Source organism: Oryza glaberrima, chromosome 9, assembly GCF_000147395.1.
Source record: "Oryza glaberrima chromosome 9, OglaRS2, whole genome shotgun sequence".
Taxonomy (NCBI): Eukaryota; Viridiplantae; Streptophyta; class Magnoliopsida; order Poales; family Poaceae; genus Oryza; species Oryza glaberrima.
Window position 1 is genome coordinate 16,880,059 of NC_068334.1, and position 13,275 is coordinate 16,893,333.

General features: G+C 40.9%; 1 protein-coding gene across 1 annotated transcript; it reads right to left on the reverse strand.

Moving 5' to 3' along the window:
- Positions 1–1,056: 1,056 nt before the first annotated feature.
- Positions 1,057–5,402, reverse strand: LOC127784104 (putative wall-associated receptor kinase-like 16). The gene is made up of 4 exons (XM_052311294.1): positions 4,804–5,402; positions 3,272–3,692; positions 3,011–3,169; positions 1,057–2,356 (listed from the first exon to the last, which is right to left on the reverse strand). The coding sequence occupies exons 1-4, from the start codon at positions 5,296–5,298 to the stop codon at positions 1,182–1,184; spliced, it is 2,250 nt and encodes a 749-aa protein (XP_052167254.1). The 5' UTR covers positions 5,299–5,402; the 3' UTR covers positions 1,057–1,181.
- Positions 5,403–13,275: the final 7,873 nt, after the last annotated feature.

A 13,275-nucleotide genomic window follows, 5' to 3' on the forward strand; every position in this document is an offset into this window, starting at 1 on the left:
TCTAACATATTTCCGTCGTCTCATATGACTTCATAGTTCCTCTCACGATATCAGTTACACCCCACACGTCTGACTGCACACGTTTACGACATACCTTAGTACCTCAGAGAGCCCGACACTTTCTACTCTACTTAGTCTCTTTGCTCTTCAGTGGAGCACTTGACTCCGTTTGCATCATTGCATGGACTCCTACCGTGTAGGTTGTCACTGCATCACTATTTTCCCTTCCTTTTTCTTTTTGGAAAATTTTATTACGTGACACCTAAAGTTTGTGTAATTTTCTAACAGACATAGAAAAGTGTGCTATGGCTGCATGATACCCTCAAATTTTGATAATTTCCTGAAGAACACTTTCGGCTCGATTGGAAAAATTCTTTAAATAGACTAGAATGCTTTTGGGGCCACAAGCTTCTAAGTTAGTGTTGGATTTAAAAGAATAAAAATTATGCAACTCTAAATCTTCCATCAGCCGAAGTATATTGCTAGCATATATCATATTCCATCAACACTCCAATTCTAGGTTAGAAGTTTTTGGCTATAGGGGCATTCTCGTTTTTAAAAATTCTCTTTGATTGGGTTAAAAGTGCCCTATAGCAAATTATGAGTTTTTTGGGTGTCCTCCAACCGTGACACGCTTTTGCGATGTCTAGTAGAAAATTACACAAACTTTGAGTGTCATGTAACAAAATTTGACTTTCCTTTTCCCAATTCATGAGAAATATTAAAAGTCTATGATATGGTGTGTATGTGGTAGAAAGTTTATAAGCGGTGAATTATTCCCCACGCTTGACATCCTTTGTTTCTGTTCACTAATATTTTCCATTGATTTATTGATTTTTCTGTTGCAACACACATGTCCTTTGCTAGTAAAGAAAAACCCCAGAGCCAAGAATACGAATATAAAGATAGACAATTATCACAACAAAGAGAAACTAGGAGAGCAAACAAGACGATGCAGCCAATTGCCTTTGCCTTTACATCAAAATTTGCATCTGCATATGTATAATTATGGTGATTCACAGCCCCGACCCTGAAAGACTGACAAGCCATACATCCTGTACTTAAATAATTAAATATAATTTCTTTCAATGCCCAAGATACAGCAAGGCATATATGATACCATACGTGCTTCAACCTATGATACACTATAACATTTATGACACAATATAACAAACTTCTATTTAACGGCCTGATTCTAGACACTGAAGTTCACTATTGATGCTGAAATTTCCTGTATTCTCAACCGTTGAGTTGTTGATCTCGTAAGAAGAGTCCCCAAGTAAGCTCTCCATCTCTTCAGGATTTTGTTGTGCCCATGGATGTTGCATTACCTTCCTCAACCTATCGAGCTTGTCTGCAACTTCCTTCATCAACGGTCTATTCTCACCAGACATTTCCAAGCATTTCTTTGCTAACTCTGCAATCTCTTCAAGAAACTCCAAATTATCTCCCGTCATGATTTGATCATCTAAAATATCAGAAAGTCTTTTTTCCTTCATGGCTGATAGAAACCTCATGGCTAGGCTCCTCTCATCTTCAGGGCTTTCAAGGTTGAATGCTTTCTTTCTTGTGAGCAATTCTAGAATAACAACTCCAAAGCTATATACATCACTTTTATCTGTTAACTGGCATGTTTGCATGTACTCTGGATCGAGGTATCCACAAGTTCCTTGAACGAGAGTGACGAACTGCGACTCATCAGTTGGTGCTAGGATGGAAGCACCGAAGTCAGAAACTTTTGCTACATAATCTTTGTCTAAGAGGATATTTGAGGACTTGACATCGCCATGGAGGATCGGTGGTGATGCCCATGAGTGTAAATAGGCAAGAGCCTCTGCAGATTCATGTGCAATGCGTAAGCGAGTATCCAAGGAGATGTGTTGATTGTGGTTCCCGTGGATGAGAGAGAACAATGTGCCATTTGGAATGAACTCATAGACAAGCATCGGAACTTCTACTTCGAGGCAGCAACCCAATAATTTGACAATGTTCCTATGGTTGATTTGGGACAAGATTAGCATTTCCTTGCCGAATTCTTTCTTTTGTTTCATATCAATTGTGATGCATCTTTTGACGGCTATTTCCATGTTTCCCTTGAGAAGTCCCTTGTAAACAGTTGCATTGCCTCCTTGGCCAAGGACTTGTTGTTTGTCAAACTTGTTTGTTGCTTGTTGCAATTCTTCTTCTGAGAAGATTTTGAATGAAATGCCTTGTTGAGATTTTATCTCTTCGAATAGCAACATACCACCATGTTGGCGGAAGTACCGCCTTTTGACATACTGTAGCTTTCTCTTCTCTCTGATGAAGCATGCATAAGTTACTATAATCACTAGTAATACGGCCCCAACACTTGCTCCTGCATATATAATAGAAAACTTTAGAATTGCTATGAAAAGATTATTGGAATGTGTAGTTGATCCCTTTATGCTAGCCCCAGGGAAGTCCCACATATGCCACATCGGCATTGGCAGAGGAAGATTCACTAAATTATTTTTTTTCTTTAGCAACTTGAGGAGTTCGTGAGGATTTCATCATTAGTTGGAACATGAAATGTTCATGATCAAAAAATGTGTCCATTCTTCTTACTATAGAAAAATACACATCATGCATGCATGATTCATCAGTGGTTGCTGGTCTTGCTATGGTGTACAAATTAATATTAGGAATATCTAGAAAAGAGATATAGTTGCAAGAATGAATGTATACTAAATGCTAAAGTAAAAGGGTAGATAAATGAGGGCTAGCTTCAGAATGAAAAATACATTAATTATGCATACACACCTTATTGTTTAAACTTGAAAGCCAGAACGAATACCATTTTTAAACATATAACTATATATATAGTGGAGGCATTGTAAATTAGGATTATATTTTTCTATATCTGCATGAGGAAAACGATAGAGCTACTATCTAGTAAATAACTAAATATAGCACAAATGTATAAGCAAAAACATAAATGTATATCGATCTCACATGCCATTTTAATTCTTATAGGAAGAGACGAACTCACCTATTACAAGATTTTTAGGAAAACCAGACTTCTGATTTGGAATGCAAATTCTATTCATCATATAGTTTCCAGGGTAGCATGAGCAGGTGAAATTCCCCAACGTATTCTTACATATTCCCGGACAAGGATAAGTAGCATTGTCGAGGCACTCATTAATATCTGAAGCCAAACCATCAACACACTTGGTTAAAATTGTTGCATTATCTTATACATTTGTAACAAAGATAGGCAGCAGGCATAAGAAGGTGTGTATGACTATACCTTTGCATCCATCCTTGACGTATGGATTGCCTTCATATCCATCAGAGCACTTGCAGCGGTAACCTCCCTTTGGATCATCAACACAACGACTTTTTCCACTAATGCATGCATATGAAGTAGTGTTTCTTTTGACTCGATCACATGAATCCATTGTTATGATCCAATCTAGGGAAACCTTAGCTAACCCATTGTATGTGTCATAGAATGTAGTGGAGTTGAAATAATTTTTGTTGAAGTTGAAGGTTGTGGTTTCCATCACTGTTATGAAGCTGCAAGGACTGCTGTTATTATTTCTTTTACTGAAATAAGTACTATAGTACCATGTGCCATTGGGGAAATCAAGTTTGCAGCAACCCGCTTCACCGGAACATATACCGTCCTTGGGGTCATTTCCGCATGAGGGCACACAACCTGTTAAAACCTGCACATGTTACGTATTATATATACACCTTAATACAAGATTTGACAACGATCCAAATAATTCCCCCCCCCCCCACACACACATCCTATTTGGGAATTGACACGATTTTCAAGCACACCCTTTAATTTTGAGAAAGGCCGTGTTTAGATTCATTTTTTTTTGCCAAAAACGTTGCATCGAATGTTTGGACACATGTTAGAGCATTAAATGTGGACGAAAAAAAACTAATTGCATAGTTTACATGTAAATTGTGAGATGAATCATTTGAGCCTAATTACACCATTATTTGACAATGTGATGCTACAATAAACATTTGCTAATGACGGATTAATTAGTCCTAATAAATTCGTCTCGCAGTTTACAGGCGGAATGTATAATTTGTTTTGCTATTAGTTTATGTTTAATACTTTAAATGTGTGCTGTATACTTAAAAAAAAATTGGCCAAGGAACTAAACACACCCAGAGTATGTTTGTATTCACAATTTCATATACTCCATCAAAAGTATCAAAAGGCTCTGAATTGTAGGTAAGCACATGTATTTCCATTGAACGAATATGCTCATATGTACTCCTTACTCCTAATGTCGATGGACACTAATATGAAATGTAGGATTTAAACATTGATAGGCTTACAATCACACCACCCAGCCATTTGGCCACATGCCAACTTCCAACCACTACAAAATTATATATACTTATGCTCTGAATTTCTCATATATACACACTACCTCCAATTCACAAGTAAGTGTTGTTTTGGATACCTACACAATCACCAATACATCACTTTGATTATTAATTACTAATATTAAAATGTACACAAAATATAGCACATTTATAATATTTTGAAAGTACTTTTAAAGGAAAATATTGTCATATGGTTTTCAAAAGTCAACTTGAAATAGCAGCGGTCAAATTTTCCACACGCATTCCACATGCATGTGAAAGGGAGAAACTAATAATATTCTCACATGACAAATCCTAAGTCGTCCTTGATATATAAAGGAATAATAATTTAGACTATCATGTATTTTAAAGGCCATATATTATGAACACATTTGAGTATTTGTGATCTAATGCAACCAGATTGACGAATTATGGGCATATACTTACATTATTGATCTGCATATACGAAAACGTTTCGCACCCGATGACGATGATCTTGTTATCCCTGTCCGATATCCAGAAAGGCGAGCGGCTGAAGCTCACAGATGTTGTGTTGGTGTTGTCCTCCCTGGTGCCCGTCGACTGGTTGTAGCAGTTCTTGGATATATTCATCTTCATCCAGGCCTTGCCGTCTTCCATGGAGATCTTGGTCACCTCCATACCCCTGAAGAAAGGCTTGCTGGTGCCGTCAACGGGCTTGCACTCGAACTTGAACGGGTAGTTTGTGTAAGGCGCCTCGAGCCCGCAGTGCTCGCCGATGCCGAACGGGAACGGGATGTCCACGGCGCCGCACTTGGTCGGGCAGCCCGGCTTCGAGACGGCCGCCACCGGCGCCGGCACGTTGCCGGCTGCGGCCGGCGGCGCCGAGACGGCAAGGCAGAGCAGCAGCAGCAGCAGCAGCAGCGACGAGTACTGCAGAAGAAGCGGCGCGCGGCTGGCCATTAGCGGCCTGATGGCGATGGCTCTGGCCGCTCCGGCGAAAGATGTACACCAAGAGCAAGCAAGTGAAAGGACTTGTGTGATATTCTAATGACAAATTAAGAACTTGTGTCAGTCCAAGGCATATGATGCCGTAGCTTTATATTAAAATGGGTTGCTTGGTTGGGTGCATGCACTGGCCTAAATAAGACTCTCTGCTTATGTCGGGTGCATGCATGTTGTTATTGAAATGACACCAAGGAGGCTTCGCAGAATCGGTCGTTTGATACTTTGATGTATAGTGACAGGTCTGTGGTAATTGGAAGGGCAAATTTTACGATACTTGAAAAAGTATCTCGACGTATGAATTTTGGTATCTCGAAGTGAGGTACTTGAATATCTGGAGCAGGGTATAACGGTTTGTTTTCTCTGGACCTGTTTGGCACAGCTCCAGCTCCAGCTCCACCTCTCCTGGAGCTGTAGTTCAGCCAAACAGTTTCAGCTCCACCTAAAACAGGAGCGGAGCTGAGTGGAGCTTTCTCACAAAATGAACTAGAAAGGTGGAGCTGGGTTTAGGCAGCTCCACAACTCCACTCCAGACCCAACTCCTAGAGCAAAATTTAGGAGTTAGAGCTCTACCAAACAGGCCCTCTATTTCTATAAGGTACCGATATAGCTGAAATTTCGGTTCAAAATTATTTGTAATGTTGAACAAAATTTGATTAAATAGGAACTTTTTTTTTTCTAAATTCGCGAAAAAATCACCTGCAATCTTCTCGTTTTTTTGGGTGTGTCTTGGCCTCTTGGGGGATGGACCCGAAATGTTAGAAATTTCAGTCCAAAATTTTATATCTTAATCTATAATGCTATTTTTGTTAAAAAAATGTGTAACTTTTCGGTAAATTTTTTAAAAGGTAAAGTTACTTAGTTGGAAGAGCTTTGTATGTTTAACACTATCAAAGACAGTGCATGACTAGATACGGGTGCTCGTAGTTACGACTAATTATTATTTTAGTTATAGACGATGTACCTATCTGAAAGTACATCTAGGACCCCTCATTTATTTTGGTGTTAATGACAACACAATTAGAGGGTAACTAATGCTTTTTGTTGAGATGTATGCAAGGATGAAAAAGGAGTGGATGTCAACACAATAAGTGTTGCGGCATCTTTTGTGGTAATTGTCTTCTAATCCTTGTATATCTTGTGTTCTTGAGTATTAGGATGCTGTATTATTAAGAGGGATACCACATGTATATAATTGATAGAACACTAGTGCTCAAAATCCTTTATTTGAAGTGCTCTTGTTTTATTCCTGTCAGACTATCCGATCATGATCATACTATCCGATGCTCAAACTATCCGAAATTTCTCAGAACTTTGCTCACTGTCTTTGGTCTTAATGTTGGCTAAAAATATCGGACTATCCAATATAAGGTCGGACTATCCGATACTTCGGACTATCTGAAATTTCTCAGAACTTCACTCTCTGTTTTGAATTGCTTTTTATTCCTCTTGAGTGATTTTCAAATCAGACTATCCGAAGTGATCGGAGTATCCGATGACCCAGAGACTCTGAAATTCAATGGAACTTGAGTCTCTGTGAAAGGATGAAATTCTTGATTCAAAAATAACGGAATATCCGATATGACATCGGACTATCTAATCGATCGGATTGTCCGAAATTCTCCAGAATTTCGTTCTCTGTCTCTGGCCTGCTTGGGGGTCAAAAACATCGAACTATCTGATGTCACCTCGGAGTCCGAGGTGGGATGAAAAGATTCCCTTCCCAACGGCCACATTTTGGGGGCATCTATAAATACCCCCCCACCTAACCCCTTTTCTAGAGTTACCCAACTCATTTCATTCTCATTCACTTCGGGTTGAGCTTGGTGCTAAGGTGCTTTGGATCTTTGAGCTCTTTCTCCCTCTCTCAAATCTCTCCTTGTTCTTTGTGTGGTGGATTTTGGTGGTTGTGGATTTGGTGTTTGAGGGCCTAGTGTGTGTTTTACTCGATCTTGAGCACTAGGGTTTGACCAAGAGTTGTGTGGTGTTTGTTACTCTTGGAGTTTGAGGACTCCTAGACGGCTTGGTGTCACTCCCGAGCCACCGATCTACGTGTGGTTGGCCGGGAGAAGTTTGTGAAGGCCGGATCTCGCCTCCGCAAGGAAAGAGATACCCCTTAGTGGAAGGAGAAGTGTTTAGTGCAACCTCTTGAGGAAAGGGTTAGCAAAGACCCGGCTCTTAGTGAGCTCCTCAACGGAGAGTAGAATCCCCTCAAGGATTTGAACTCCGGGAACAACTTCGTGAACTTCATCATTGGTGATTTCCCTTCATCCTCCTTTTAGCTTTGCTTAATTGTGCCGCTACAGATCTAGTCGCTGTTTGTCCTTTACTCTTGTTTGTGTGATAGATCTACTTGTTGTGCTTCATTGGTGGATCAGATAGTCTGATCCAACATCAGACTATCTGATATTTTCGGATAGTCTGACTGTGGATCAGACTTTCCGACCTTATTTCAGTTTTAGCTTCCGCATAAAGTTTTAAATTAGCCTATTCACCTCCCCTCTAGGCCTAATTGACCCTTTCACTATCGACAATGAGATGTCCGTGGTGATAACTTTATTATTATCAAGATATACCGATCTAGTCTTCAGAAGATGCTTATAGGGATAGGATGTGTGTATTTATGGTTACAAGGGTGAGTGTGCATGTGTTATGTATGAGGACCTGCGGTTGTACTGACTTTCTTTAGAAAAAAAAAAGACATTGCGTATGACATCGACACGCTGCACAAAATTCCGCGTGCTACACTGCTAGCCGGTGGTGCTACTGATCGGCTACGTGCAGAATTGATGTACCTTTTTTTTGTTTCACATTTTTGAAGAGAGACGCATTAATGTCTGGTCAAATATTCGTGTCATTTTGATGCAAGTGGATACCTAGTCCATTATAGGTCGTGTTTAGTTCGTGTGTTAATTTTTTTAAAATATATGGACACACATTTGAAGTATTAAATGTAGACTAATAACAAAATAAATTACAGATTCCGCCTGTAAACTACTCCCTCCGGGTTGATAATACTTATCGTTTTGGACAAGAGCACGGTCTCCAAAAAAACAACTTTAACCATTATTTTCTATTATAATATGTATAAAAATGTTAACAAATATATGATTTTATTAAAGTACTTTTTAAGTCTAATCTATACATGTAGTCACCATATTTGAAAGACAAATATTTTAAAAATAATTGATAATTAAAGATTCTAAAGTTTGATTTCACCCTTGTCTAAAACAACAAGTATTATCAACCGGAAGGGATCACGAGACGAATTTATTAAGCCTAATTAATCTGTCAGCATCACATTGTCAAATCATGGCGTAATTACGATCAAAATATTCGTCTCGCAATTTTACATGCAAACTGTGCAATTGGTTTTTTTCGTCCACATTTAATACTCCATACATGTGTCCAAATATTTGATGTGATGAAATTTTTGGAAGTTTGAAGGGAACTAAACACTGCCATTGTTCAAAGTGCTATGATCAGATAGGGTCCCTGTGCACACTAGCTTGAAAAACCGTCGGAGTCTGAATTATGTTGTGTGGAATTCATATGTCCAATTTACTTTTTGGAAAGGTTAGTGTGAGAATCCTTGAGCCTGTTTGGCACAGCTCCAGCTCCAGCGTCAGTTTCATCTTTTCTGGAGTTAGAGCTCAGCCAAATAATTTCGGCTACCTAGAATAGGAGTGGAGCTACGTGGAGCTTTCTCACAAAATAAAAGAGAGGTGGAGCTGGGTTTAGGCAGCTCCAATAGAGAGTTGGAGCTGGGTTTAGGTAACTCCACAACTTCACTTCAGACCCAACTCTTAAAGTTAAATTTAGGAGTTATAACTTTATCAAATAGGCCCCTAGTTATTTGTGCTTCTGGTCGATCCATGCTTGATGCTTTAGTTTGGCAAGTTGATGCAATGGTTTCTAAAGCCACACGCTTCAGACCTAAATTTGGATTTGACGGGAGTGCATAGATTGGGGTAGGAGAAAATAAAATAAAAAAAATATTTCTCAGTAACGAGAAACTGCAATATAATAATAATGTTTCACATTCCATGAAATTATTAGTTGTCGCGCACGAAACGGGGGAAACTTGTAGATTTTCCGGTAATTAAGCCGATATTTAATGACTAGTGAGCCCTCAAAGAAAGACTATATCAATATGCATGTGCACTTAACTCACGAAAACGACCTTACTACCTGATAGAGTGATGGTAATGGGTCCTTTGTTTTGTTAATACCACGGTCTAGAAGATCTTGGCTTCAACTTGGACTTCAACTTGGGTATGTACATGAACTAGCTAGCCGGTGTCGGTCGCATATGCATCGACCATTGCATGTTACCACAATAGGCACACACATATGAAATCTTCAAATTGCTACTAGCGCTGGCTGGTTGGTAGTGATGTAAGTGGACTGAGCTGCAAACTCACTTATAAATCAAATAAGTATAGGTCTGGTTTACCGTACCTAGAAATACAAATGAGTTATCACGTGAACTCACTTGTAGACCAATTTAGTGGGTAATCCGCGGGTCAATCTGCGAGTTACCCACTAATTTTGTTTATGAGCGGATTCATGGGTCGATCTATTTGCATCCCTACTGATTGGATCTCCTTATCTCTGGCGTGTAAAGCAAAACACGCATAGCACATAATTAGTTAAGTATTAGCTTAAAAATACTTTTAAAAATGGATTAACATGGTTTTTAAAGTATTTTTTTATATATTTTTTTTCTTAAAAATACGTATTGTTTAGCAGTTCGAAAAGTACGTACGTGGAAAATAAAAAAATATGAGACTAGGAACAAGTCGTCGCTGATGCTAGATTTGAATTTCTATATTGTTGCAATCATCTGCTTGCCCTCCAAAGCCAGCTCACACACAACACAGCAATGAAAATGGCACTGCGTACATCTTGAGCACGATAAGACATGCAGGTCCTTTCTTCAGGAAACAAACCATAATTAATTAATGGTGTGTTTGGTTGAGTCGTGGCTCTTAAAAAAACTGCTGTGAGCTGTGGGCTGTGGAAAAGCAGCTTTAGAAAATCAGCCGTGGTAAAAACAAAAGCCTGTTTAGTTAGAGCAGCTATGAAACTGTAGCTTGTAGAAGAAATACCTATAATACCCCTAAAGACATGTGGGACTGTTTATATGCAAATTACTCGTAAAAACTTAATATGTCCAATATTTCGTATTTAAAAGGCTAATTTGAAAAGATATATAATAGTTTTTCATCCATCAAAGTTTTTCATCAAAATATATTAGTTTTTCCGATGATTGAAAGCTCTGAATCTCCGATGATTGAAAGGTTCTAGTCATCCATTGTGGTTGCCGGCCTGCTACTTGCATAGTAGTTTCAAATCTTTTTCACATATTGCATGGGACAACTCACTTTCAAGACTAATTTCACATATTGCATCGGATCACTTTCAAGACTAATCAGATATATGTGCAAAATATTTGTATTGAGTACTGGGAATGGACAAGGGCATGTTCAGATACTCGTTGGATTTGAAATCTGCACAAGTTCTCAGAGGCTGCTCAGCCTGCAGAAACGATCTTGGAGATAGCATCACACTATGGCTGCAATTGAGGCATCACTTGCATCCACCGTTTCTCAGCTCCAGCAGTGGCAAATTCTGCAAAATGAAACAATTAACAATCAAACTGGTGAACGCTAACTAAAGATTCGTTTCTTCGATCGCACAAAGCTGCGACATGGCGCCGCCGCCGCCGGAGCTGATGGACGACGCCATCGCCGAGATCCTCCTCCGCTGCTGGGCTTCATCCACCACGTCCCCTACAACTCCGGCGAGCCACCCAGCTTCGCGCGGTTCGTCCGGACCACCGCGTTCCGCCCCGCCGAACCAGAGCACAGCGGCTGGTGGCCGCTCGACTGCCGCCACGGCCGCGCCCTCTTCTCCTCCCACGGCCACGCCGCCAACGGCTCGCTCACCGTCTGGGACCCCATCACCGGCGACGTGCGGCGGCAGCACGTGCCCGACTCGGCGTCTTCCTACTCGTCGGAGACAGGAGAGTGGAGCGCCGCCATCCACCATCCACTTCAGAGAGTATCACGACCACCGCAAGCCCAGCTTCCTCGCCGGCGACGCGGTCCACTTCCTCACCCTCTTCGCCCAAACCATCCTGTGCTACGACCTCACCAAACTATCGGTAATCCTCCCGCCGCCGGCGGTGGACGGAGTTGGGCGGTGTCGGAGAAGGGCGCGGCGTCGGGCGGGGAGGGCGGCGCGGCGTCGGGCGGGGTCGGAGAAGGGCGCGGCGTCGGGCAAGGAGGAGGCGGCGCCGGCGTCGGGCTGGGAGGGCGGCGGCCGGCCGGCCGGCCGGAGGGCAGGGGCACCGCACGAACCTACTAGAAGTGCCGCTCCACCCCCCCTGCTGCGCGCAGCGCGCGTGAGAAGCGAGAGGAGACGGGAATAGATTAGCGAACCGTTTTCTTTCGTAATGGCAGAGGCGTAATTTTTCCAAAAAAACAAGTGAAATTAGGGGTAAAGGTGTTTTTATTTGTACTACACCAAAAAGCTAGTTTTGGACAAAAGCAGCTGTAGCTTTTGGGCTCTTTGGTTGGCTTTTAGCTTTTGCAAAAGCAAAAGCAGGTTGAAAAGCCCAACCAAATACACCCTAAGTATCACAAAACAATGATGGTAAAAGTGTTACGAGGGGATTTATTCGGTAAAAATAATTAAATAAGTGAAAATCCATAAAAACCAAACTTAAAGGTTTTATAAATTCATAAAAATTTACTAGAGTGCATGCATGAAATACATTATTATCAAATATCAAGTTCAATTCACCTTATTATGGAGTAATAAAAAGACAAATTTCTAGGTGAATACTAACACAATATTCCCTCCATCCCATAATACAAGGTAAAATTAATCTTTAGATTATAATTTCTCATATACTATAAGGTTTATAGCAACAAAGTATAATCATATGAAAGTAAATTTAAATGTCAATATAATGATATAACTTTTAACAAATAAAATTCATTTCATATTATACTAAATGTTGGTCAAATATTTTAAATGTTAAATTTTAAAATACGTGCGCGCCTTATATTATGGAACAGAGGGAGTACTATTTACCTGAAATTTGTCTTTCTTTTTCTCTCTAAAAGGAAGGAAGTTGAGCTTGGAGTTAAGATCTGGTGTGAATACATTTTATGACTATACCTGATAGTATTGTTTTTATAAATTTAGAAACCTTTTAGGCATTGTTTTTATGAATTTTCACTAGCACGATGGTTTTCACCAGATATTCTCCCTCGTCATGAGGAAAAAGTTCACTTTGGCTCCCTCGAATATAGGTCGAAACTAGAGTGCATCCCTCGACCGTAAAATTATGTATAACGGCTCCTTCAACTATTAAAATCAGAGCAAAATGACTCCAAAGACAACGTTGAAAGTGGTTTTTACTTAGGTGGCCGCCTAGTCAATAAAGTAAAAAAAAATACATGTGATCCACATGTTGGCGACTTGGCGTCCTTTCTTTTTCTCCACTCTCTTCTTTTCCCAGCCATGTCGGCAATACGGCCCTCCGCGACGATGGCGCCCTGCGCTCACTCGATCCGCCTGCTCCCCCTTCTCTGGCATCGACAAGGACGGTGATGGCGCTGGCTACAGCTAGCCACAGTTCACGACGCTGCAGTCCCACGCTCGCATCCCTTGGGGCGTTGGATTGACGTCGTGGTCCCAGACTTTGCACACAACCGGCCAGCAAAGGAGGGGAAGGGGAGAGGGAAGGTGGTGAGGAGGAGGATGTAGGAGAGGGTGGAGCCGATGGAGAGCGGGAGCAACCAATGGTGATCGACGGCAGCGGCGGTAGGGGAGAGGGCGGTGCCGGTGGTGGGCTTTCATCTCATTTCATCTCATGGGCCTTGCGCTAGCTCTCTACTACTGGAAAATAATATGTGTACT

Bases quoted from the DNA above. Each gene is read 5' to 3' on its own strand.
- LOC127784104 (XM_052311294.1), bottom strand. From the start codon at position 5,298: ATGGCCAGCCGCGCGCCGCTTCTTCTGCAGTACTCGTCGCTGCTGCTG. The intron at 3,170-3,271 runs GTATAGTCATAC...GTTTGGCTTCAG, and splicing joins CGTCAAGGATGGATGCAAAG to ATATTAATGAGTGCCTCGAC. The intron at 2,357-3,010 runs GTGAGTTCGTCT...TTATATATGCAG, and splicing joins TCCTAAAAATCTTGTAATAG to GAGCAAGTGTTGGGGCCGTA.